At 51.6% G+C, this 22737-nt stretch overlaps 10 protein-coding genes across 10 annotated transcripts; 4 read left to right on the plus strand and 6 right to left on the minus strand.

Annotated features, from left to right (window-relative positions):
- Nucleotides 1-810: 810 nt before the first annotated feature.
- On the plus strand, nt 811-2518 carry BDW74DRAFT_152068 (SPFH domain-containing protein). The gene is made up of 2 exons (XM_073724301.1): nt 811-1329; nt 1399-2518. Exons 1-2 carry the CDS (start codon nt 857-859, stop codon nt 2192-2194), a joined length of 1269 nt encoding a protein of 422 aa, XP_073584546.1. The 5' UTR covers nt 811-856; the 3' UTR covers nt 2195-2518.
- A 162-nt stretch (nt 2519-2680) lies between these two features.
- Nucleotides 2681-6749, plus strand: hir1 (putative histone transcription regulator Hir1). The gene is made up of 5 exons (XM_073724302.1): nt 2681-2920; nt 3051-3125; nt 3216-3428; nt 3499-6276; nt 6339-6749. Exons 1-5 carry the CDS (start codon nt 2884-2886, stop codon nt 6434-6436), a joined length of 3201 nt encoding a protein of 1066 aa, XP_073584547.1. The 5' UTR covers nt 2681-2883; the 3' UTR covers nt 6437-6749.
- Nucleotides 6750-7277: 528 nt separating this feature from the next.
- BDW74DRAFT_152070 (uncharacterized protein) lies at nt 7278-8097 on the minus strand. The gene has a single exon (XM_073724303.1). It carries the CDS (start codon nt 7871-7873, stop codon nt 7526-7528), a length of 348 nt encoding a protein of 115 aa, XP_073584548.1. The 5' UTR covers nt 7874-8097; the 3' UTR covers nt 7278-7525.
- Nucleotides 8090-8467, minus strand: BDW74DRAFT_152071 (uncharacterized protein). The gene has a single exon (XM_073724304.1). It carries the CDS (start codon nt 8456-8458, stop codon nt 8120-8122), a length of 339 nt encoding a protein of 112 aa, XP_073584549.1. The 5' UTR covers nt 8459-8467; the 3' UTR covers nt 8090-8119.
- An 892-nt stretch (nt 8468-9359) lies between these two features.
- egl2 (putative endoglucanase) lies at nt 9360-11248 on the minus strand. The gene is made up of 5 exons (XM_073722317.1): nt 10799-11248; nt 10529-10740; nt 10391-10455; nt 10241-10338; nt 9360-10191 (listed from the first exon to the last, which is right to left on the minus strand). Exons 1-5 carry the CDS (start codon nt 10899-10901, stop codon nt 9455-9457), a joined length of 1215 nt encoding a protein of 404 aa, XP_073584550.1. The 5' UTR covers nt 10902-11248; the 3' UTR covers nt 9360-9454.
- Nucleotides 10933-12211, minus strand: BDW74DRAFT_13249 (uncharacterized protein). The gene is made up of 2 exons (XM_073722314.1): nt 11618-12211; nt 10933-11562 (listed from the first exon to the last, which is right to left on the minus strand). Exons 1-2 carry the CDS (start codon nt 11932-11934, stop codon nt 11265-11267), a joined length of 615 nt encoding a protein of 204 aa, XP_073584551.1. The 5' UTR covers nt 11935-12211; the 3' UTR covers nt 10933-11264.
- Nucleotides 12212-12416: 205 nt separating this feature from the next.
- Nucleotides 12417-14327, plus strand: BDW74DRAFT_152077 (YchF/Obg family ATPase). The gene is made up of 3 exons (XM_073724305.1): nt 12417-12798; nt 12958-13515; nt 13733-14327. Exons 1-3 carry the CDS (start codon nt 12724-12726, stop codon nt 14282-14284), a joined length of 1185 nt encoding a protein of 394 aa, XP_073584552.1. The 5' UTR covers nt 12417-12723; the 3' UTR covers nt 14285-14327.
- A 137-nt stretch (nt 14328-14464) lies between these two features.
- BDW74DRAFT_152079 (translation machinery-associated protein 20) lies at nt 14465-15375 on the plus strand. The gene is made up of 3 exons (XM_073724306.1): nt 14465-14535; nt 14650-14790; nt 14871-15375. The coding sequence occupies exons 1-3, from the start codon at nt 14522-14524 to the stop codon at nt 15259-15261; spliced, it is 546 nt and encodes a 181-aa protein (XP_073584553.1). The 5' UTR covers nt 14465-14521; the 3' UTR covers nt 15262-15375.
- BDW74DRAFT_13282 (RIC1 family protein) lies at nt 15337-18875 on the minus strand. The gene is made up of 5 exons (XM_073722322.1): nt 18479-18875; nt 17036-18430; nt 16718-16985; nt 16195-16670; nt 15337-16147 (listed from the first exon to the last, which is right to left on the minus strand). Exons 1-5 carry the CDS (start codon nt 18755-18757, stop codon nt 15413-15415), a joined length of 3153 nt encoding a protein of 1050 aa, XP_073584554.1. The 5' UTR covers nt 18758-18875; the 3' UTR covers nt 15337-15412.
- Nucleotides 18876-20479: 1604 nt separating this feature from the next.
- On the minus strand, nt 20480-22699 carry tim44 (protein translocase subunit TIM44). Its single transcript, XM_073724307.1, has 2 exons — nt 21726-22699; nt 20480-21663 (listed from the first exon to the last, which is right to left on the minus strand). Exons 1-2 carry the CDS (start codon nt 22568-22570, stop codon nt 20988-20990), a joined length of 1521 nt encoding a protein of 506 aa, XP_073584555.1. The 5' UTR covers nt 22571-22699; the 3' UTR covers nt 20480-20987.
- Nucleotides 22700-22737: the final 38 nt, after the last annotated feature.

Below are 22737 nucleotides of genomic sequence, written 5' to 3' on the forward strand. Positions count from 1 at the left end.
CTTTGGGTGTGCTGGGTTCATTTCGCTCTCCCGTCATAGAATGTTATTCTGGCTTTTCTTCTTTTTTTTCTTCTTCTTTTCCTACTTGATTGTTCTTTCCCCTTACAACTTACCCATTTACCTCTCTCGATTCATAATATTGCGGCAATGCATTCATTTTATCCACCCAGGTTTCCCTAGTTACCGATCGAAGAGGCAGCACACAAAAGGATAAAAAAACTTTTTTCACACAGCAAGGCGCAAACGAGTTTTCAAAAGAAAAAAAAAAAACAATGAAAATGGCATTGACTGCTCATTCCCGGTTCCTTCATTTCGTCTGTCATTGTCCACAACAGACGGTTCCTTTCTTACCTTTATTCGTTCTCCATCGATGCTGAGACGATGTCAATGCTTTTCGATCGCTCTTGCTAGCATTGTTCAAATATTCCAGGCCCTGTTAGACTGGACTGGCGCATTGCTTGGGTATACTTTGGCGTGAAAGGTGGACTCTTCCATTTATATCCCTAGGTTTGCTTGTTCGGAGTTAGTAAAGGACATACTAGGTACATATCATGGGTAATTTGTCTCTTATATGAGCTCTGATTTCAAAGTCAGTGTGTCTCATTTAGACACCAGAATCCAGAATGTTATCAAACACTTTGAACGTCATATTGCTCTTGCTGTAGCACTTGATTCCCATTTCATAGTTTGTTTTTAGAGGCTATTGGATCATGTAAGCAAGTCATGCCTCAGGCCATGAATCTCAGCCAGTGACGAACTCCGGAGTCACCTTCATCCGCTAAGCTTTGTCCTCCTAGCTTTCCCATCAGCGCGCTCTTTCTAATTCCTTGCCTCCATTTCGGTCCCTGCTGCCACTATGGACCTGGCCTCTAAACAGACTGCGAGGTTTCTCCGTTCCTCCGCGCTCCGCACTTACCCCCGTCTTCCCTCCGCCATCCCAACACAAACAGCCCTCCGACGAAGAAATCTCTCAAGCACACCTCGACGAAATGCCGATGATCCATCGCTCCTTGGTCTAACCCAAGGAGGCTCGCCCTCTGGGTCACCTCCCTCATACTTCACGAGTCGGCAGAGCTTGCCCATGAACACGGTTGTTCGGTTCGTTCCACAACAGACAGCGTGGGTTGTTGAGCGCATGGGCAAGTTTCATCGTATTCTAGAGCCGGGGCTGGCATTCCTAATTCCGCTTCTGGATCGCATTGCCTACGTTAAGAGTTTGAAGGAGTCGGCGATTGAGATCCCTAGTCAGAATGCTATCACGGCAGATAATGTTACGCTGGAGCTTGATGGTGTGTTGTATACGAGAGTTTTTGATGCTTATAAGGCGAGGTGAGAGATTTACACTATTATCGGTGGGGACAGCGTTTTGGGATTAGGCTGACCTTGTGCGATTTGCAGCTACGGAGTGGAAGATGCCGAATACGCCATTTCTCAACTTGCACAGACGACAATGCGATCGGAGATCGGCCAGCTGACTCTGGACCATGTCTTGAAGGAGCGTGCAACGCTCAACACCAACATTACCCAGGCCATCAACGAGGCTGCCCAGGCGTGGGGTGTTACCTGTCTGCGATACGAGATTCGAGACATCCACGCGCCGGATGGCGTCGTCGAGGCTATGCACCGCCAGGTGACGGCCGAGCGATCAAAGCGAGCGGAGATCCTCGACTCCGAGGGTCAACGACAGAGTGCGATCAACATTGCCGAGGGTCGCAAGCAGTCCGTCATCTTGGCTTCCGAGGCGGATAAAATCGAGCGCGTTAACCGCGCCAATGGTGAGGCCGAGGCCATCCTGGCAAAGGCTTCCGCGACTTCAAGGGCGATTGAGGTCGTGGCTCAGGCTATAGAATCCGGACAGGCAAGCGCGCAAGGCGCCATGAGCCTGAGCATCGCCGAGAAGTACGTTGAGGCCTTCGGTAAGCTTGCTCATGAGGGCACCGCTGTTGTTGTTCCCGGAAATATGGGAGACCTCGGCGGGATGATAGCGAATGCCATGGCAGTCTACGGCAAAGTGAGCGGAACTCAGGCACGAAGCATTGCGGCGAAGGCTCTGGGAGTGCAGGATTCACAGACTGCTGAGATGACACCTGAGGCCAAGCCCACACCAGAGGCCAAGCCCGAAAGCAAAGCCAACGTCACTGAGGATATCCTTGAGAGCTTCGAGCAGACGCGTCGTGACGAAGAGAAGAAATAGGGGCTCGGTACAATGAGTGATATCAACTTCTATTCAGTCCACAATCGTCTAGTTTACGGCCTTCCGGCGGTGACGACCTCTATTCGCGCCCGGCGCACAAGCCTTTAAGTGTTCCTTCTCGCGTCCGAGTTCCTTGCTGTATCATTATACCGCTTAGCTATTTTCCCTCTCCTAGCGTTGTCTCGTCAGGTTTCAAAAGTGCACGGGGTTACCCGCGATGGAGGACGGTTGCGGGCAGGTTTCGCTTTAAGTTATCCTTTGCAGTTCGTGTATCATGTACAGTAGCGTAGATGCGAGATATCCATGCAACATTTCACTCTGCAAGTTTGCGCCTATCACATATACTAGTAGTCCGCTTGGCGGAACGAAGCAAATCAAAGCTCGGGCCACTACCCGCGCCGCTGGGAGATCGCGACTTTTGGGTTTGGGCGCGCCCTCTCCGGCCCTTTTTCTGTTCGCGATCACTTTCATCGCTTCCACTCTCTCGACCTACTCGCTGCAGTCATACTACCGACTGTATTCACCCGTTCCTCTCCGACTCGATAAAGGGTAGACGCTATTTCCCTGCGATGCCCCGAACACCTCCGCTCCTGTCCACGTCAATTTGTCAGTGATCGAGCTATACCGACCCGCCCCTTCGAGAGAAATAACCACCGCCACAACGAAGCGAGGCAGCAGGGTTTGCGGCTATGCATATCATAAAGCCTACCTGGCTAACACATGGAGGTAAGCTATCTCTCTCTTTCGTCTGATCATTCAAATATTACACCGTCTCGTTTTGCGATCATCTAGCCATTATCCAGCCGAAGAACCGCGTGGGCTAACCATTTTCTCTCTTTTCTTCGGTATCTTCTAGGTGAACGAAAGGCCTTTGAAGTCTACAGTTGCGATGTATCACCAGATGGAAGCCGCCTCGTGACGGCGGCTGGAGGTCAGTTTCAGTCCCACCGGAACTCTCCTGCGGAGACGGGAATACCACTACCGGACGGCAATTGACATGAGCGTATTCTGCTGTGTATAGATGGATACGTTCGGATATGGTCCACAGAGGCGATTTGCGGGTCCGAGGACTCCAGCAAGCCGAAGCAGCTGGCCTCGATGAGCAATCACTCGGGCACGATTCACACGGTCCGCTTTTCACCGAATGGGAAATACTTGGCCTCGGGCGCTGACGATAAGGTTGTTTGCATTTATACGTTGGACGCGAATCCGCCGTCACATGCTGCGAGCTTCGGTAGGTTTGAATGCTACGCTTACAAGACGGATAAGATGACGGATGGGATTGACGGTTTCTTTTCTGCTAGGGTCAAACGAGGCGCCGCCTGTTGAAAACTGGCGAACTATTCGGAGACTAATTGGGCATGACAACGATGTTCAGGACTTGGGCTGGTCGTACGATTCGTCTATTCTGGTTTCTGTCGGACTGGATTCCAAGGTGGTTGTTTGGTCGGGACATACGTTTGAGAAATTGAAGACGCTCTCGGTGCACCAGAGTCATGTTAAGGGTATTACGTTCGACCCGGCGAACAAGTACTTTGCGACGGCGAGCGATGACCGGACGGTTCGGATTTTCCGCTTCACATCCCCGGCTCCAAATTCTGCGCCCCATGATCAAATGAACAACTTTGTCCTTGAACAAACGATCACAGCGCCCTTTCAGAATTCGCCGCTTACAGCTTACTTCCGACGTTGCTCGTGGTCTCCGGATGGAATGCACATTGCTGCCGCGAACGCGGTAAACGGACCGGTGAGCTCTGTCGCTATCATTAATCGCGGAGGATGGGACGGAGATATCAACCTTATCGGTCACGAAGCGCCTGTGGAAGTGTGTGCCTTTTCTCCGCGACTGTATTCTCCACAGCCGGTCAAAAAGAACCAGTCAGATGGCCAGGAGCATGGGGTGCCGAATGCTGTCACGGTGATTGCTTGCGCCGGAGGTGATAAGTCTCTCAGCGTCTGGATTACCAGCAACGCACGACCGATTGTGGTGGCCCAAGAACTGGCGGCCAAATCAATCTCAGATTTGGCCTGGAGTCCGGACGGCAGTTGTCTGTATGCAACTGCACTAGACGGAACGATCCTTGCGGTGCGGTTCGAGGAAGGAGATCTAGGGTATGCTATGGAGCTAGAGGAGAACGAGAGGTCGCTTACGAAATTCGGTACGAACCGGAAGGGCGCAGGCATCGCCGAGACTACGGACGGATTACTTCTTGAAGAGAAAAGCAAAGCGGGCGAGCTTAAAGGTGTTGAAGGACGTATGGGTGCATTGATGGGCGATGGCCATGCTGCTGGTGATGCTGTGACCAATGGCAAAACGGCATCTTTACCGTCAAACGGTGCCACACCGGCCGCAGCTCCGTCTCCGACGACCGATGCTCAAAAGTCACAACCGAACGGCACTACAGCGACATCAACGACAGAACCTGAGAAGCCCGACCCTTATCAAGCCAAACTGGAGCGATTAAAGCAGCGGCCTACTTATACCAAAGATGGGAGAAAGCGTATCGCTCCCCTTCTGGTGTCTGGAGCCGGGGGTGCTGAGTCGTCGCTGCCGCAGGCTCGATTGATGGCGTCAATTAGTAGCCAAGTCAAGGCCGATACACCGCAATCCATCGTCGACCTCTCTAAGCCATTCGATGGGTTGCCCAAGGGTGGCTTAGCAGCATTGCTCTTTGGAAACAAGAGGAAGTTTGCACAGTCTGATGATGACGAAGATAATCATATTGAGAAACGCTTGGCCATGGCAAGTCAGAACGGCGCGACTCCTATACTCACCAACACACCCGAAGGTCTTCTCCCGGCACAGCCCCAAAACCCTCCTACGGGGCAACAACCGACACCAGAGTTCATCCGACCCGCGGTGGTAAATCCGTGTATGTCTGTCAGCCAACTCCGACTGGCCGTTCCAAAAGTTCGCATCCACATTCAACGTGCCATCGACTTGGCCGGCAATCCGACAGAAGCTCCCAGCACATCAGGAGAATCAAATAAATCCCGAATCGACGTTATCTTTGAGGCTCGAAATCCATCCGGCCCCAGCTTAACAGGACGGGCTGCTGACCGTGAGCCCGTTCGACTTACGCTCCTCCGCGGTGAACAACCTTTATGGCAAGACTTCCTACCAAGGACCGTTCTCCTTGTCACGGGAAACCAAAGTATGTGGGCGGCCGCCTGCGAAGACGGGTCAATATACATCTGGACGCCCGCCGGCCGCCGTCTCGTCAGTGCGCTCGTCCTCGAAGCACAACCCGTGATGCTCGAGTGCAACGGCCCATGGCTTCTGGCCATCTCCGCTGTCGGCATGTGCTACGTCTGGAATGTCGAGCACCTCTCCTCCCCACACCCCCCGGTCTCCCTCCAACCCGTTCTCGACGCCGCCATCCACACCTTAGGCGCCCTCCCCATCTTTGCCCCCGCCATCACTAACGCCCGTATTAACTCAGAAGGCCGTGTCGTCGTCTCTCTCTCCAACGGCGAAGGCTACGCCTATTCTCCCTCACTCTACACCTGGCAACGTCTTTCAGAAGCCTGGTGGGCTGTCGGCAGTCAATACTGGAACACAACCGAAGCCCCCATTGGCAACCTGCAGTCTGCGTCCGACGCACAGCAGAAAGACAAAGACGCTCGCGCGGCTGTCTCAGCCGGCATAATTCCGTTCTTGGAACGTAACACCACAAACGAGACGCTCCTTCGCGGCCGCGCTTACTTCCTACAACGGCTCATCAAGACACTCCTGTCAAGAGAAGGCTACGAAAGCTTCGAATCTACCGTCTCGATCGCACATCTCGAGAACAGACTCGCTGGTGCTCTGTCTCTGGGTGCGAAAGAGGAATTCAGATTATACCTTTCCATGTACGCGAAGCGTATCGGTGCCGAGGGCCTGAAGGGTAAAGTCGAGGAGTTACTCAAGGGTCTGTTGGGCGGTTTATTCGAGGACGAAGATGGCGACGCAGAGGATGGAAACCAGCAAACGTCTCTCAAGCTCCGCCCCGAACAAGCTGATCGTAACTGGAAAGAAAGCTCAGAGACGCTCTGTGGCTGGCCACGGGAGGTGTTGCTGAAGGAGGTGATCCTAGCTCTTGGTATGACCTTCTCCCTCTGTCTGAATGAGATCATGCTAATGTTCTTTTCTTCTTTCTTGAAGGCAAACACCGAGACCTCCAGCGCGTCACAGTACCCTACGCAAAGTTACTAGGCGTTGTCGATAACGAACCAAACGCGGACGATGCGATGGAGACATGATAGCCAGGCCTCATCCTTTTCAAATCAAGTTCCTTTTCAACTTTTTCTACCATCTATAAACCAAAGGCGTTTACGGAGCACGGCGGCATAGTGTTTTCTATATCTGAGGAACCTATGTTCATGGGTGGTTCAAGCATGGCAGCAGCCTTATATCACATTTTATCTTCGCTAATGGCTTTTTCTATCTTTTGTCTTCTTAAAGCTATGGACCCTATCGTTAGGGGTGCGGATGGGATGTGTACTTTTAGTATCTATTCTTCATCTACTCTATCTCAAGGACGGGGTAATTACAGTATTTGCTTCGCTTGGCCAAGTAAACACTCCGAAATATCTAATATCATCAACTTGAGTAATTGTTAGCATAAGGTAAACATTGCGCTTAAGTCGCACAGGCACTATGAGGGTGTCAGCATATACCGCTGGGCCATAAAAACCAATTGGCTATGAAGCCTGTCCCGAATCCTTATACCCCAGCACAGAGGCTGCCTGGCTTAGGATTCTAAAGCCTGAGAGAACTATGGACAGTCTACTCATTTGAATGTCAGGGGTCAATATAGTACGAATTGGTTGGGACCTTTATAACTCGTTCTCTTTGTTTGGTTATGGAGTTTGTTCAGTCTAAGTACGTTTATATATTTTTGGCCAACCGATCTCCGCATGGGTAGATCACAGAAACTGGCAGTGCCATGGCCCACTTCTCTTTCCTCTTCTTTATGTCACATATATCCAGATGAAGGCTGTCTATATACAAATATGTAGTGCTCCCTGAGATTTGTCTAGGGTAGCCAATCTACCATGGCATGTTGAAACATATTGATTTGTAAGTTCATTGAACCCGACTCTATCTCGTTCACTCGAAGGCATTCTGATCCAACTTCTGACCCTCCTTAGATACTTAGAAGTACAATTTTCTGAGCCTCACCATTTACTATTATACCTCCAAAACTTTCTCTCGCTATAATGTGACCAAGGCACAACTTGCCCCCTACATTTCCATCTCTCATCCTTCCCCAGAGTAGGTTTACTAGAGACCTTCCAGATCTCGAGCCCGAGTTTTGTATCTTCCCCAAAGAAGAGCTTATGCACCCACTATTCGCGCGCAATGGCCTTGGAGGGCTCGAAATCTAGATATCCGCAGTTCTCGCGTAGCTCGATCATGTCCTCAAGGTCGCACTCGTTGGTACCTTCTCCGGCCCACCGAAAGTAAACGCGGTTTGGCTTGGAGGTTGCGGTTGAGCCGAGGCGGCGAGGGGCCTTGGCTGTCTTGTTCAAATCGTTTGTTGCTTTGCGCTTTTTGGGAGAGCCGCCGTAGTCATTATAGTCATCGTAGTCATTCTTGTACCCGTACGACTCCGATTCACTGTCTGACTCTGGGTCAATGAGGGCCATTTCATCAGCGAAAGTGTGAAGGGCATCTTCTGATAGAGAGAGCAGCATTGTTCCCTGGGCAAGGCCGAATCAGAACGAGGCGACTACTCCTTTAGCACCGGGATTTGACGGCGGCTGGATGTGCAGTTCTAGCTTGTTGGTATCTCCCATGTACTCGTCAATGTCCTTAGATCTGGCGATGTATGAGCCGACAAGGTCATTGAGCGTCATGGGTCCAGGTGTGGGTTTGAAGGTGTGCATGAAGTCGTTGTGAGGCTGAAAGAACTCTGCGCGCTCTTCTTCCTCGTCTTCCTCTTACCACCTCTGTACCATTTGTTCCTCGGTCTCTGCTTCTGCGGTTGGCTTAGGCTCTCGTTCCGCTTGTGCGTCTTCGATCGTCTGAACTTCCCTGTTCACTGCATTGAGGTCCCAGCCGATGAAGAAATCCCGCTTAGTACGGCCGATGTGAAGTCCTAGGACATCATCCACAGCTTCTGGAAGGCGTTGCTCGAGGTTATAATGGCGAAAGACTTTGAGAGGATTTTGTCTTTTGCTGCAGTCCGGGACACGGTACGTTCCGCGTCGCGTGAAGTACTTCTGCATGAAGCGCTTGATATCCATCAGTGCCTCCTCAGTCGTTAGGCTGAAGTTCATTTGACCCAAGAGTGGCACGAGCCTCGCGAACGCAGCGTCCATAACACGGGCAGTTGTGCCTTTCCAGCCGACGACAGTAAAGTAGTTCGACCGTTCGATGTCAAAACCTGGAATGGGGTGGCAGACAATCTCCTCGAGGAGATCACTAGATTGGTCCAGCGACAATCCTTCAAGAATCATGGACTCTTTCTGCTCGTCTTGTCTGGCTTGTTGTTTGTTAGAAAGTATTTGGCGAGGAAACGGTAGGGGCTGGACATGGCTTCATCGCTGGGCGTTGCCAGTTGCACTTTTGCTTCCAGATGTTTACGTCCTCTTCGTATTTTTCCACCGCTTGCTTATACGTCTATGCCAGGGACGCCTCAAGTGTCTCGATCTCTGGGGTGGGTTTGTTGGACTACAGCAGTTATCAGCTCTCTTCTGAATGATTGACCGCAGATGAATATAGGTCGGAGACGCATAGAAACTTACCTTCTTCACCCTAAAGGCCTTGCTAAAAACATTCCTGATGGTCGCAGCAGAGTCCCTTTCTTTGAAAGGTATACCATAGAGGGAGCAATTGCGCCATGAGCCACGGCTTGTTTGCATTCTTCCAGCGCTTTATCTCGTCCTGGGAAGCTCGAGATGTGTCGTCATATTGGAGCTCATTGCCGTCGTAGGTGAACTTGCCGGATTTCACAGAGCCTGGTATTGAGGTGGTTGTGCGTCTGGGCCGTCGTCCCAGAATGAGGCCATTTCTGTCCCTAATGACAGATTCTGGCAAACTATCTCCTGAAGCTGTGTGATGAGGGCTTCTGTGATTGACCATCAAGGTCGAGGTTTGGTTTCCAACGGCACGGGATAAACACAGAAGGTTCAAATCCGCGGGAAGAGTTCCGCTATTGAAACAGGACAGTGGGCTCTCAGATACAACAGTTAACCTAAATTGAGACTAGTACGCTATGAAACTGGGGCTTGCCCTGAGGATCAATAGATCCCCCTCCTGTACACTTAACCTCATCACAAGCACTGTGAATACCACTGGTTCACCACCTGGCAGGTCCACGGACTCTGGCAAACAGTATCTCCTGTCCATCCAGTTCCTCCACACTGACCCCATCTTCCTACTGTTCCTGTACTAGTCGCCGTAGCGCTAGTTGACGTCGTCGTGGTTGTCAGTGTAGTACTAGTGGGCGTCGCCGTGGTAGTCGTACCTGGTCCATCGTTTCCAGGAAAGTACGGCTCCAAGATGTCCAAGTACTCCTGGTAGGCAATACCCGACGTGGGCTCCAGATTGAACATGTAGTCTCCCCACCAAGGCCCAGCAGCCCACCAGATAGCTCCCAGCCAGACATCGCTGTTCTCCTCGAGATACTCCAAGAGGTCTGCCACAGCTTCCTTGCAGACATCGTTGTTAGCGCCAGCGAACTCACCGAGGATGCCCAATTTGCCGTTCTCGCGGAGCCAGCTCGTTGCGGCTGTGACGCGCTCGCTGCCGATTGTGCTGCTGACGCAGGTGGGATTTGTACCCGACCCGTCGGAGTCGAGGTACTGGTGCATCTCGTAGATGAGTTTGTCTGATGGATCGGTGAGGGCCTTCATATTGTCGTTAACATCTACCCAGGTCCAGGCGCCGGACCAGGAGTTGCCTTCGGCGAAGATGTATTGGCTTGTGGCGCCGGAGGCTCGGATGGCGTCTATGGCGGCTTGGTTGAGATTGAGGACCAGGGTTTGATCCATGGTGTGGTATTCGTTGTCTGGAGCTATTAATATAGGAGAGAAAAGATGGGTTTCGGAAGGATTTACTGGTATCAAAGATAACAAGGTCATTGGAGGCAAACTCGGTAGCGAGTATGGTCCAAAAAGCTGCAAAGTCGTCGGTAGAGCTGATGATATTGCCATAGCTGATTTCATCAGCATCTTCAAGCCCTGGAGTTAATGGACATAGATACATACTACCGTCCAAAGTTATGCGGGTCAATGATTGCATATGCACCCAAGGCTGTGATTCCATTGACCGTCTATCCCAATCAGCAATTTACCTCTCATGATAAGGGCCTATTATACAAAGATGAAAGGAGAGTTAGGGCACACCTCAACCAAATCATCGAAATACTCAGTTGCCACCGGTCCAGTCAGAGCATCAGGCACAAGGCGCTCCATGGAGAACGCAACACGGAAGATGTTCATCCCCTCACTCTTGAGGGTTGCAATGGTACTCAGGTCGGGCCAGATGTAGTGCGTGCCTAGCTCGCCGGGGTACGTGTCCTGGCCAAACTCGGCGCCAGCTTCATTGACGCCAAACCCTAGTGGACATGTACTTAGCACTAGTAGGGGTATGCTTAGGAAAGGGCATGGATGTACATTGGAATGAGCCTTTGGAGGGCGCCACTAGGGCTAGGACGGACGATAAAAAGACGAAGGACTTCATGGCGCTTGCTGCTCCTGCTGTCTGTTGAAAGAGCATAGATAGCTGCCATCTGTCCTTATATACATGTTCACACCTCTATAGAAGACTGTGAATGCCTTTCATGACAAGGCGGCCATCCGGTCCGTCGTCCGAGTTCACGCCCGTACGACCAGTATCCCAAAGAAGTACGGACGAAAGACGGAGTGCGGAGTGCGGAGTCTGCTTTTGCAACGGTCCGGGGTGACAAGAACTATAGATTGCAATTATCTTCAGATGTTCCGGGACTAGTCTGACCTGCATATGCTGCGGGGAAGCACTGCAGAGTATATTGCTGCTATCATTCGTGGAGGTCGCATGCATTAATCTAACTGCCGCGTTAGTATGTTAAGACGATAGTGCGGCATTGGTTGATTAGAGTCATTAAGCATGCAGACTTGGCGGCGATGCCTCGGAATTATGCGGTAGATTCGGTATGATCAGTTGATGCTTGCGAGACCATAACTTGATTGCGGATTGAATTGAACAAAGGGATCTGACAAGAGATGGAAATGGCGAGATGGCATGACCACCCATTGTCCTTTGCAGGTAATCCTTGGTTAGGGCTCCTAATAGCTGCTCAGCCAGAATTTTACGAGTACTAGCTCCCAAAGCTGACGTATTCGTTGACGAAATTGATTTCGCAATAGAGGTACCAGTCAGGCAGACATCTAGAGCAGGCCTAGGTACGTAGGTTACGGCCTAAGCTCATGTACTAGACGTAAGAGCAAACGTACGAGCGATCTTGTTCAAGAACAGTGCTACATCCATAGGACGTGAAAGTTCGGCCATAACGTGGAGGAGAGTCGGTAGCGCAAGGGCCACAGTACAGTGAGTCGTTTGATAGCCGGGGTAGGATGTTTTGAATGTTGTCCTTGTACATTTGTGGACCCCGTTTTCGTAGAAGCTTAAGGTCACTACCGAGGACGAAGTCAAGCAAGTTTAATTGATCCCGGCGGACCTGATATATGCATGCATGATATTGATTCCAGATACCGTAGGCGTTGGAGTGACTCAGTTCGCAAGCTGGAAGGCATGACCTGAATTGCGGCATGCGCGCCCAATTATCATCTTTGCAAACAATAAACGCGTCTGGAGGATTGTGTCAATAGAGACAGTATAAGCACGAATATATTTTTTTAAAGCCCATAGCGATACTGGTGCCAGGGGTCCAATCTGAAGTCATGCTGCCACCATTGCTGCTGATACAAATCGCAGTCTATCATTGCACTTGGCGCGAGAGTGGACCGTTTCGACACCTGGAACTCTGGTCAATGCCTATGATAGCAGAATTCCTCGAGTGCCCCCATACAAGCACACGCACTTCAAAAGAAATTTCAAGTCGTCGGCGTAAGTGTGAGTATGGAGTAGCTCGGAGACGATGTTGAGCGTAGATACGGATACCTGGCCGTGCTATATGAAATGACGTCATGTGGCTACTGTCAGGCCGCCGTCATGTGGGCGGTGAAGTACTCGCAATACATGTAAGAAACAACAAAATATTTTCGACGGCTTTGAGAACTCGAATGTTTACGGCGCAAAACTGGTCAATTGAAGTATCTAGCTTTCTCAGAGCCTCTCTTTTGGTGTCTGTATTACTATAGTTTATTCTTTCTTTCAGCACAGCGTTTCAGCCCGCCGCCAGTGGGCCGCCGTCACGACGTCGTTCCCCGTTCTGCTTTTTCGCTCCCGGTTGGCAGCTGGTCCTGCGTCGGTATCGCGTTTCTATTGCTTGAGCTCCTCTTCTTCGTCTGCCTCTGCCCCTCCACTTGTTTCGCTCTCCTCTCCTCTCCTCTCTCTTGACTTCCGCCGCTTCGCCTCCAGCAAGAAGAAGAAATCCAAGATGCCCCCCAAGAAGGCCGCCGTTCAAGAAAAGGTCCTCCTGGGCCGTCCCGGAAACAACCTGAAGAGTGGTATCGTATGTGAGCAAGACCCCACCAGCTATAAATTTCTTCTTCTGCCCCTCCCAGCCTCCTATTTTTTCTCCCTTTATAATCTGTCTCTCCCCCCCAAACTTCCATCTTTCTTCAACAACTCTCTTGTTCTATCAAGTCAAGATGTCCTAACATCGTGACAGGTTGGTCTCGCCAACGTCGGCAAGTCCACACTCTTCCAGGCTATTACCAAGTCGGGCCTTGGTAACCCCGCCAACTTCCCGTATGCCACCATTGACCCTGAGGAGGCCAAGGTCATCGTTCCTGATGAGCGATTCGACTGGCTCTGTGAGCACTACAAGCCCAAGTCCAAGGTTCCCGCCAACTTGACCATCTATGATATCGCCGGTCTGACTCGCGGTGCCTCGACTGGTGCCGGTCTTGGTAACGCTTTCTTGTCTCACATCCGTGCTGTCGATGCCATCTTCCAGGTCGTCCGATGCTTCGACGATGCTGAGATCATCCACGTTGAGGGTGACGTTGACCCCGTCCGTGACTTGATCATCATCAGCGAGGAGCTGCGCATCAAGGATATCGAGTTCGTCGAGAAGGCCCTTGAGAACTTGAAGAAGCAGACGAGACGTGGTGGCCAGTCTCTGGAGATGAAGAAGCTCAAGGAGGAGGAGGCTACCACTGCCAAGATTCTCGAGTTCCTGCAGGAAGGCAAGAACGTCCGCCACGGTGACTGGAGCCCCAAGGAGGTACGTTAACTTTTATTTTCTATTCCTTTTCACCCCTCCAAGCCCTTTGTATGATGAATAAGAGCTTTGCTCGAATATAACCCAGCTCGTCGAATGTCTCAATTTTTTTTCCAACGAGAGGCAGTATGAGAATAAACCCTATCTGATATCTTTGCTCCATTGTCACTTGTTTCATCGTCAAGTCATTTGTCTTTCAGACGACTAACAGACAATGCAGGTCGAGGTCATCAACCCTCTGTTCCTCCTCACAGCTAAGCCTGTTGTCTACCTTGTCAACCTGAGCGAGAAGGACTACATCCGCCAGAAGAACAAGTACATTCCCAAGCTTATGGAATGGATCAAGACCAACTCCCCTGGAGACTCTATCCTTCCGATCTCCGCTTCCTTCGAGGAGCGTCTGACCCGGTTCGAAACCGAGGCGGAAGCCGAGGAGGAGTGCAAGAAGCTTGGCACCAGGTCTGGTCTGCCCAAGGCCATTGTTCAAATGCGCCAGGTCCTCAACTTGGCCAGTTTCTTCACCACTGGTGCTGACGAAGTCCGCCAATGGACCATCCGGAAGAACACCAAGGCGCCTTCCGCCGCTGGTGTCATCCACGGTGACTTTGAGAAGACTTTCATTCAAGCCATTGTTTACAACTACAATGTGCTCAAGGAGCTTGGTGATGAAGGCGCCGTCAAGGCCGCCGGTAAGGTCATGACCAAGGGTAAGGATTATATCGTGGAGGATGGAGACATCCTTCTGATCAAGGCCGGTGCTGCCCGTTCTTAGATATACCGCACATAATCAAAAATTTACTACCCTTTTTCATCTATGCCTGCATGTGCCGTAGTTCTCGTAACGAATCATCTGTAAATCCTAATTCGTAGAAATTCTCTCTGAGATTAGCACTGACTGCTGCGGAGCAGAATCTATGTCATAGAAATTTATGCACGTGACCTTGTTTCCCCGCGATCTCAGCGCATCCACGCAACAGGCATAGAACTCAACAAACACACAACCGACACCATGTTTAAGAAAGAGTGAGTGTACTCGAGCCTGCAACTGCATATTGAACCAGCCAAACATTGCTTCACCCACATCCATGCCGATCTTGTCCGCAAAACCAGAATCTGAAGCTAACAAGAATCCTGCAGCATCCCACCAAGCAACCGCTCAAAAGTCAAGTCCTCGGTGCAGCGCGCCCTGCGCCAGAAACTGGTCGAGGCACACCCACTATGCGAACCATACATTGACGAGATCTTGCCGAAGAAGGCGCAGCTCGATGCCGTGAAACTGTACTTCAGCCCTCCAATCCTACCTCCATACAAAGCCCTAGCCACCCAGCTAGCTAGCTAACGCATACTTCCTGCTCTAGTCCCGACCGAGTAACCCTCTACACAATCGACAGCACCCCCCTTTTCTACCAACCCCTCGACGGCCCCCCGATCCCACACCTCAAGGTCCTACACCAGTTCCCCGGCATGCTGCCAACGATCCAGATCGACCGCGGCGCGATCCGCTTCGTGCTCTCCGGTGCGACGCTCATGGCGCCAGGCCTGACGAGTCCAGGCGGTCGGTTACCGGATGCCGAGCACGCGCTGGAGAAGGGGACGGTCGTTGCGGTGAAGGCGGAGGGGAAGGAGGAGATTTGCATGGTGGGGACGCTGAAGGCTAGCACTGAGGAAGTGAAGGCGAAGGGGAAGGGCGTGGTTATTGATGATGGGCATTATCTGGGGGATGGACTTTGGAAGATGCAGTTGGATTAGGTTTCCGACAAGGGGATATTCATTGTTGTTGTGTGTCTGTGTCTTTTCAAGAAGAATCTAGCTTTATGGAATGAGCTGAGCTAATCAAAATTATGGGCTATGCCTATGTACATATATAGCTTTGTGCAGTGTAGTGTAGCCTTTGTATTTGCTAGTTATTTGTGCTCCCGCCGGTGGATCTGTCGGAGGAGATTGATGGCGCGGCGGACTGGGTAGACCATGATGGTGACCGGATAGCCAGGCCGAGTCCCATCGGGTGAGATGCAGTCCCGTTGATCGCTATGGGGTGACCGCCATGTCGCAGGCCTGCACGCGACACAGCGCGGCGGAGCATTTCGCCAGAGCCATCAAGAGCAACTAGGAACCGGACGAGCTGTGCGCAGAGCTCCCAGTCACTTTCACGCGAGGCCAGTATCATCAATCTGACAACGTAGTCTTCGACCGGGGCGTCGTGGCCCTCGGACTCATCTTCAAAGGCTTGCAAGACGAGTAGATATCCAACAGCAGTTTTGAGGGAGTTTAGTTTCAAGGCTTGTTCAAAGAGATCTTTCGGGGCGGGAAGGTAAGCGAAGAGAGTGCGCCAAGACCGAAGCTCAGTCTTGCGGGTACATTGGACGACAATGTCCAGGTATTCGCTGGTTGGGAGAGAGGCCTGGAGGAAGGAGATGACCGAGGGTAGAAGGGGATCATGTTTAGGAGTTTGACCAACGAGTTTGCTATCCCGCGCCACATTGTCCACTTCGTCGTCGAGAACATGGTGTAGGAGGATCTCAAGGGCATGCGGGAAATACGAGAGGTGGGAGAAATGTTGGCATAGCGAATGCGCTGCAGGTATGTCGCCCTGGACGAGGCTGTGCTGTAAGAAGTATGGGAGGAAGAGGTGTGTCTGTCGTACATTAGCATGGCTCTGGCTGTTGTGAGATGGATACTTACCCTGATAGCATATTTAAGCATCACAAATGTGACATCGCGCCGTTGAATTGTTTCCGGTTCTACTCCTAGCACGATACCTTTGGTCAAGAGGACTGATAGGGGATAGAAATCAAGAGGCACTTCTATCGACATTGGCACATCCTCCCGCTGCAATACATCTTGGACGTCGCCCCAAGCTGTAAGGTCTTTCCCGGAGAATGTCCATAACGAGTCCCGCAAGGTGAGGTTGCTATGATAGTGGTTGAGAGCCAGCTCTGCTGCTGGACTAGGCGGCAGTGATTCCTCAAAGGGTGGAGCAAAGTTGAAGGAGTGTTGATCCCGCATCAGTATATAATATTCGACATCGTGAGAGATGACACGCATGTCGTATTTCATGTCCCCTGATTCCGACATGGATGGCTGGAGGAGCACCAGATTTCCATCGACGAGCAAGAGTACAGATGCCACCTTCACATCTTGCGATGGGTCTCCATTTTCTACAAAAGTCAATTCCTGCGGCGGAGAATGGTTGACAGCTACTCACGTAATTGTTCTTCAGGTAGAACCCAGCTGATAGACCGGACACGGGTAGGTGCTCGTACAATGCCGTTAAACGCTATTTGACCAACAGGAACGAGACTGATTCGGGATTGCGTCGAATTGATTATATAGTGGTAAAGAATATTTTCGTAGGTGTAAACAAGAAGAGAATCTTCGCCAGACGGCCCAATAAACACCACTGGCGATGGGAGGTATTCTATATGGAGAATGGAATGGTTGTTCAAAGGGAGTTCCCGAGAAAACATGCATAACTATCTTCAGATTAGTCTCGACTATTTCACGGGTTCTTCATGGAACTAACCTCATAGGAGCCGTCACGATCGATTGCTGCAATTAGGATATGACCATACCAGCACATCCCGCCTCGCACAGCAAAAGAGTTCTCAATCTTGGAGTCCTCAAAGACTTTCCAGCGACCGCTGTTCACGCTATAGTGGGCAAGGCCCCGTTTTCCCGCTATAGCGACATATCTGCCGTCTTGAGACACTGAACTGGAGCGGATGGGCCATTGGGAGTGGAGGTAGGCAGGCGGATACTGTGCATGGTGCCATAACGAGTCTTTGCCCGAGATGGTTATGAGATCGGGCAAGTCGTGTCCGCGATACATGATTACCTCCGTTCCCGTTTGCAGTAAGCCTCTAGCAAGATTGGCAGAAGAATAACACCCCGTGAGCGCGCTGCGGGCTGTTTCCAAAATCCATATGCGCCGGTCATCTTGGCCTGTTAAGATGATATCCGAGCCTCCGCCTATCCAACAACCGTGAGACGTTCCAGTCAGCCAATCCTCTCCGTTCGATTCGGCAAGGGATCGATCGATTGAGAAGCTGTTCCCGCCTGGTTTCCCAAATACGCTCCACGTTGTCCAACCATGTTCGTACCCCGCGAAGAGGCAGTACCCGTCGGGAGCGTAACACATGAACGTTAAGTTGCCAGTTGAGCTGGACGACGCGGGGGGTTGGAGTTTGTGCGACAGAGGAACATTTCCCAGATAATCTTTGGCTGTGTAGACGAGAACATTGCCGTTGGCGCAGCTGACGGTGAGCAGCGAAAACCGAGCGTTGACTGTCACTTTAATGGCCTTGTCGTCGTCGCTTATTGGAGTATGGAAGCAATGGCCGTTGAAGAGAGCCTTACGAGATTCGGGTTGTTGCGATGGCTCGGACATCCGTTGAACGGCGTACGCGTGGCCTTCGTTGGTCACCCACACCATGAGGTTGATCGCACGGTCATACACCATATCAATGATAGAGGTCTGTCTTGATACGCCAAGAGCTCGGCTCAGAAGCTCTGACTGCGTTTGTGTACCGTGCTCGTCAGGTGTCCACCGTATGCATTGGATAGCAGCGGGCTTCGCTGTCGCAACCACAAGCTCATTATCTAGAGCCAGCGCTTTCACAATGCCGGATTCAATCTTGATCGCCATTCTAAATCGAACGCTGACATCACGAATGCTGCTGGCATCTTCGTCTGCCGATAGACGGGCTAATTGCTGACGGCGAGAAGTATTACTTTGATCGTACTGCTGCTGGTAGACACGAGAGTTGGCGTCCGTCGCAATAGTATAGGTAAGTAGATAGCCTTTCTGAGTCTGAACAACAAGTATTGTCGCATCAGGGCGCATCATCAAAGCAATGTTGGAGCCGTACGTTTCCAACGATGTTGCCGATCGAGAAAAGGCTGCAACGACCGCTGTGGGCTTGAGCAGGTCAGTTTCGTACACCATGGAGTAGCCAGCTCAACATACCCTGGTTTGCCAGACAGCGATCGAGGACTCAGTCATCGTCGCAAACATATGGCCATTGCGAGAAACAGAAAGACCCCTTATGGTTTCCTCCGCCCATTGCGGCGACGGTCCTGACCCGGAATGCGATTCGGAGCCATTACTCTGGTTCAGCGGCTGAATCTGCTCTTGGTCGGAAGAGCTATCCTCATGGACAGCACTGCCTGCGTCGTCCGATAGCGGGGCTGGAATTCCAGGGCCATTGATCGCATAGACCCTCGGAACTCCGTTTGGCCAGTACATGGCTCGAGAGAAGCGGGAGAGTGGTGGTGGAGCACGGAGTCAAATTTGGTCATCTTTGACAGATCCAGGCCCGTTACACTGCCGGAAAGAGGGCGTTCACAATCCCAGAGCTTCCGACCATAATCACATGAGCTCGTCCGATGATGTAGATGCTGAGCTCAAGCTCCCTACTCCGCGCTTACCGCCCGCTTGGAATCCGGAGCCGCGCCATCACGTGCAAAGCGGGCAGAACAAACAGTGCAAAACAGAAGCCTCGAGATTCCCGCGCCAAAAATATCCCCGCATCGAGGTCCGCCCCCCGCTGCTTCTCGCCAGATATACAAAAACATTCTTGAGCTTTAACAGTCTCATCCCCAACCTCTGCCATGGTATATACTCTTCAGACTACGATGCACTTCTGTCTTGGCTCTCATGCTAACCATCGTACCTTGGAATACTAGGCCCCCACAGAATCAAAGAAGCGCCTCGCGCTTGCTATTATCGACTTTCTCAACACAAGCGTCAAGGACGGCACTCTTACGGCAGATGACGCCGAGTCCATTGAGATCGCCTCGTCATGCATTGCGGATACATTCAAAGTTGACCCGTCTAACGAGGCCGCTATGAAAGAAGCTCTTGGTGGACAGTCCCTTGCCAGCATCTACAGCGTCTACGAGAAGTTGCGCAACAAGTCCCCCGCTACCGGTTCCTCCAGCACCGAGCCTCAGGCTGAGAAGAAGCCCCAAGCCGGTACTCCCACTCCCGAGTCTGACAAGCTGAAGTCCGAGGGTAACGCCGCGATGGCCCGTAAGGAGTACAGCATTGCCATCGATCTCTACACAAAAGCCCTCGCCATCGCCCCCGCCAACCCCATCTATCTCTCCAACCGTGCTGCTGCCTACTCTGCTTCGGGACAGCCCCAGAAGGCCGCGGAGGATGCGGAGCTCGCCACAACTGTGGACCCCAAGTACTCCAAGGCCTGGAGCCGACTGGGTCTTGCTCGATTCGACTTGGCTGACTACCACGGAGCGAAGGAGGCTTACGAGAATGGTATCGAGGCCGAAGGTAATGGTGGAAGTGAGGCTATGAAGAGGGGCTTGGAGACTTCCAAGAGGAAGATCGAGGAGGCCAGCCGCGGCCCTGAGCCCCCGGCAGACTCCGTTGACGATGCTCCTGGTGCTTCGCGCGGCGGCGGCGGCGGTATGCCCGACCTCTCATCTCTCGCCAGCATGCTCGGCGGTGGTGGCCGGGGTGGCGGCGGCGGCGGCGGTGGCATGCCTGACCTTGGGTCCCTGATGAACAACCCTATGTTCGCTAGCATGGCTCAAAACATCATGAGCAACCCGGATATGCTCGGCAACCTGATGAACAATCCTCAACTGCGACAAATGGCTGAGAACTTCGGTCAGGGTGGTGGCATGCCCGACATGTCGAGCTTGATGAACGATCCTAACCTCGCTGAGATGTAAGTCTTGGCCTTTCATATCTAATGTCAGCTAAACCGCTAACACATTCTAGGGCCCGGAATTTCATGGGTGGTGGTGCCGGCCGTGGTGGATCTCAATAGTCTGTATACTCTGTACATTCGTCACATTGTTTTCTAACGCCTGCGTTGATGCCCGACCTGCCTTTTTACGTTCCGAAATTGTCTCGTTAAAACATCATTAAGTTGACTTTGATGCTGAGAAGCATATATATATATATATAGATAGCCATTGGCTCATTTTGACAGACTGATACTTTCGAGTCTTTCCATCATTAATATTTAGCAAGTATGCTTGATCTCATAGTGTTTGTTGCGTAGAGAAAATCCAGACGCTGGGCCAACGACCCTAATGCAATGATAATGCTCATTGGAGGAGTGGAGGATGGTGATAACGAAGTCAGCCAAAAAACACCATGCGCCGCCAGAAGCCAAAACAAATATATGACCTTGGGCACATCAAATGGGTACGAGTACCCCGTAACTCCGACACGTTGAAACAATCAGATACAAGTACATGTTCGTCAAATGACTAGGAAAGAATCGAGAGCCCTGAAAAGATGTCCCTGAGAATGGTTACTAAGAACACAGCATGTAGCGCCAGCCCAACTGGCCTCTATTCGGAATAGTTAATATAGTACAGTCGGATATATCAGACAGTCGAGAAGAGGAGAAATGGTCCGGAAATAAAAGGTAGTAAGTAATATGTCATCACGGGTCAAACGAAATGATATGGTGGGCGAAGGGGGGGTGAGTAGTGGTGTTTGTTTAGATGTAATCTCTGGCAGCCTTCTGCAGTTCGATCAACCTCCAGCCCTTGGTTTCAGGGTTGTTCACATCCTCGGGGATTCGAGTAAGACCCATGACATAGTTGACGAGTTGAACCTTGTCCTCCATACCGGCGGCGAGCTCGCCTGTCTTCACGTTTCGGTAGACGTGAACTTCTTGCGTGCGGCACATGACCACGAAAACTGGGATATCGCCGGGGTCGAGCATACGGGCGCTCATGACATCAACGCCGCGGATATCGAGGATACGACCGTCCGACTTTAGACCGGCTGTGGTTATCTGTTTTGTAAGAGCCTCATAAACGTGGAACTGGGCGTCTGAGAGCCAAAGCTTGAGCGTTTCAATGTCTCCCTTGACGTAGGCATCGAGGACCTCAGGGAGAATGTATTCACGCATATCCCGCAGGAATGATTCCATCTGGAAGTTGGGATCCATTTCTCGGAATTTCTTGACTACCTGTGCTGTCTCGTTCTCGGCGAAGAAACCCGTGATTCGGTCCGTGATACTTCGTGCCGTGCTGATTAGAGGGTTTTCCGACTCATTGTATACTTCCTTCACTGAGAACAGCTTCTGCATCATAGGGTTCGAATCTTTGAATTCACGCCATGACTCTTTCCATGCTGAGTCTTTGTGTAGTGTGACGTTTGTTCCGGCACTGACGAAGGAGAATACTGATTAGTGGACAGACTACACTAGTCTGATAGGGGAGAAACATACTTGGGATCTTCAACCATAGGTTCAGCTCTCCTGCGACCGGATTTGAGCTCTTCCGCCTCTCGCAGCTGCCTCTGCCGTCGGCGTTCTTCCTTCTCGGTCCAGCCACCATAGCGGGAGCTGCTGCCGTCATCAATTGCCTGCTTAACACCGCCAACGGCTGTCTTATAAGCCTCAGTCTCTCGCACGGGGCGTGTTGCCTTCTCAATCCCCGAAGTAGTCGCATTAACACCCTTTCGGAGTCCCTTGACAACAGAAGTATTCCATGTCCATGAGGCGCTCTTTCCGATGGCGCGACCTGTTCCCTTGAGGGCACTCGAGGTTCGTGAAGAAGCCGCACCCTGAGCAGCCTCGTAAGCTGCACGGGCACGCTTGACATTCTCATTCTCAGTAAACTGGTGCGCTGAGGATGCAAGTGCCTTTGTTGACTCGTTCCATTCCTTGGAAGCCTTGAACTCCGATTGCAAAGTATCTCGGAAAACTTGCCACGGGGACTTGTCTCCGTGGGGAGGAGGCGGAGGCGCATCCTCCTTATCCTCCTTCTTCTGTTCTGATTCATCATTCTTCTCCTGCTTCTCCTCCTCAGATTTCTTTTCGCCCTGCTGTTCTTGCTTCTGCTGCAGCCGAGGTGTGCTGACGTGGAAAGATCTGGTCAGGTGAAGGGAGGCGTAGGGAGAAAGAAGGCGTGAAACCGGGGCGTTGGCGCTTTCTGTTATGTGTGATGTCGCATACAAGGGAGACTGGCCCAAGGACCATTGTAAAGCGGAACCTGTCGTCCTCAGAGTCGACGTCTGCGATCGCAGAGCGGCCACCCGAGCGGTGGCCGAAATTCTGGTGGCCGCGATCATGCTATGGCGATTGAACAGGGTCAAGATACGAAGAGGATATCAAGTTATTAAGTCGTGAGACGTGCCCAGCGGCAGGTTGAAGCGCGGAGGTTGGAATTTGGGAGATGAGGCGAGAGAAGGCGATGTCGGCAGCCGGCTGCTGCTTGAAAGGAAAAAAGTCAAGCTAC

Source organism: Aspergillus multicolor, assembly GCF_047715735.1.
Source record: "Aspergillus multicolor strain CBS 133.54 unplaced genomic scaffold BDW74scaffold_10, whole genome shotgun sequence".
Lineage (NCBI taxonomy): Eukaryota > Fungi > Ascomycota > Eurotiomycetes > Eurotiales > Aspergillaceae > Aspergillus > Aspergillus multicolor.

Coding starts and splice junctions, on each gene's coding strand:
- BDW74DRAFT_152068 (XM_073724301.1), top strand. CDS start 857: ATGGACCTGGCCTCTAAACAGACTGCGAGGTTTCTCCGTTCCTCCGCG. Junction 1,330..1,398: donor TTTGATGCTTATAAGGCGAG/GTGAGAGATTTA, acceptor TGCGATTTGCAG/CTACGGAGTGGAAGATGCCG.
- hir1 (XM_073724302.1), top strand. CDS start 2,884: ATGCATATCATAAAGCCTACCTGGCTAACACATGGAG. Junction 3,429..3,498: donor GTCACATGCTGCGAGCTTCG/GTAGGTTTGAAT, acceptor CTTTTCTGCTAG/GGTCAAACGAGGCGCCGCCT. Junction 6,277..6,338: donor GGAGGTGATCCTAGCTCTTG/GTATGACCTTCT, acceptor TCTTTCTTGAAG/GCAAACACCGAGACCTCCAG.
- BDW74DRAFT_152070 (XM_073724303.1), bottom strand. CDS start 7,873: ATGCTGCTCTCTCTATCAGAAGATGCCCTTCACACTTTCGCTGATGAA.
- BDW74DRAFT_152071 (XM_073724304.1), bottom strand. CDS start 8,458: ATGAACTTCAGCCTAACGACTGAGGAGGCACTGATGGATATCAAGCGC.
- egl2 (XM_073722317.1), bottom strand. CDS start 10,901: ATGCTCTTTCAACAGACAGCAGGAGCAGCAAGCGCCATGAAGTCCTTC. Junction 10,741..10,798: donor CTCCAAAGGCTCATTCCAAT/GTACATCCATGC, acceptor CATGTCCACTAG/GGTTTGGCGTCAATGAAGCT. Junction 10,456..10,528: donor ATTTCGATGATTTGGTTGAG/GTGTGCCCTAAC, acceptor TGATTGGGATAG/ACGGTCAATGGAATCACAGC.
- BDW74DRAFT_13249 (XM_073722314.1), bottom strand. CDS start 11,934: ATGCCGCAATTCAGGTCATGCCTTCCAGCTTGCGAACTGAGTCACTCC. Junction 11,563..11,617: donor GTTCTTGAACAAGATCGCTC/GTACGTTTGCTC, acceptor CTACGTACCTAG/GCCTGCTCTAGATGTCTGCC.
- BDW74DRAFT_152077 (XM_073724305.1), top strand. CDS start 12,724: ATGCCCCCCAAGAAGGCCGCCGTTCAAGAAAAGGTCCTCCTGGGCCGT. Junction 12,799..12,957: donor ACAACCTGAAGAGTGGTATC/GTATGTGAGCAA, acceptor ACATCGTGACAG/GTTGGTCTCGCCAACGTCGG. Junction 13,516..13,732: donor GTGACTGGAGCCCCAAGGAG/GTACGTTAACTT, acceptor CAGACAATGCAG/GTCGAGGTCATCAACCCTCT.
- BDW74DRAFT_152079 (XM_073724306.1), top strand. Junction 14,791..14,870: donor CAGCTCGATGCCGTGAAACT/GTACTTCAGCCC, acceptor TTCCTGCTCTAG/TCCCGACCGAGTAACCCTCT.
- BDW74DRAFT_13282 (XM_073722322.1), bottom strand. CDS start 18,757: ATGTACTGGCCAAACGGAGTTCCGAGGGTCTATGCGATCAATGGCCCT. Junction 16,671..16,717: donor TCTACCTGAAGAACAATTAC/GTGAGTAGCTGT, acceptor TGACTTTTGTAG/AAAATGGAGACCCATCGCAA. Junction 16,148..16,194: donor TGCTTAAATATGCTATCAGG/GTAAGTATCCAT, acceptor AATGTACGACAG/ACACACCTCTTCCTCCCATA.
- tim44 (XM_073724307.1), bottom strand. CDS start 22,570: ATGATCGCGGCCACCAGAATTTCGGCCACCGCTCGGGTGGCCGCTCTG. Junction 21,664..21,725: donor CCTATGGTTGAAGATCCCAA/GTATGTTTCTCC, acceptor CTCCTTCGTCAG/TGCCGGAACAAACGTCACAC.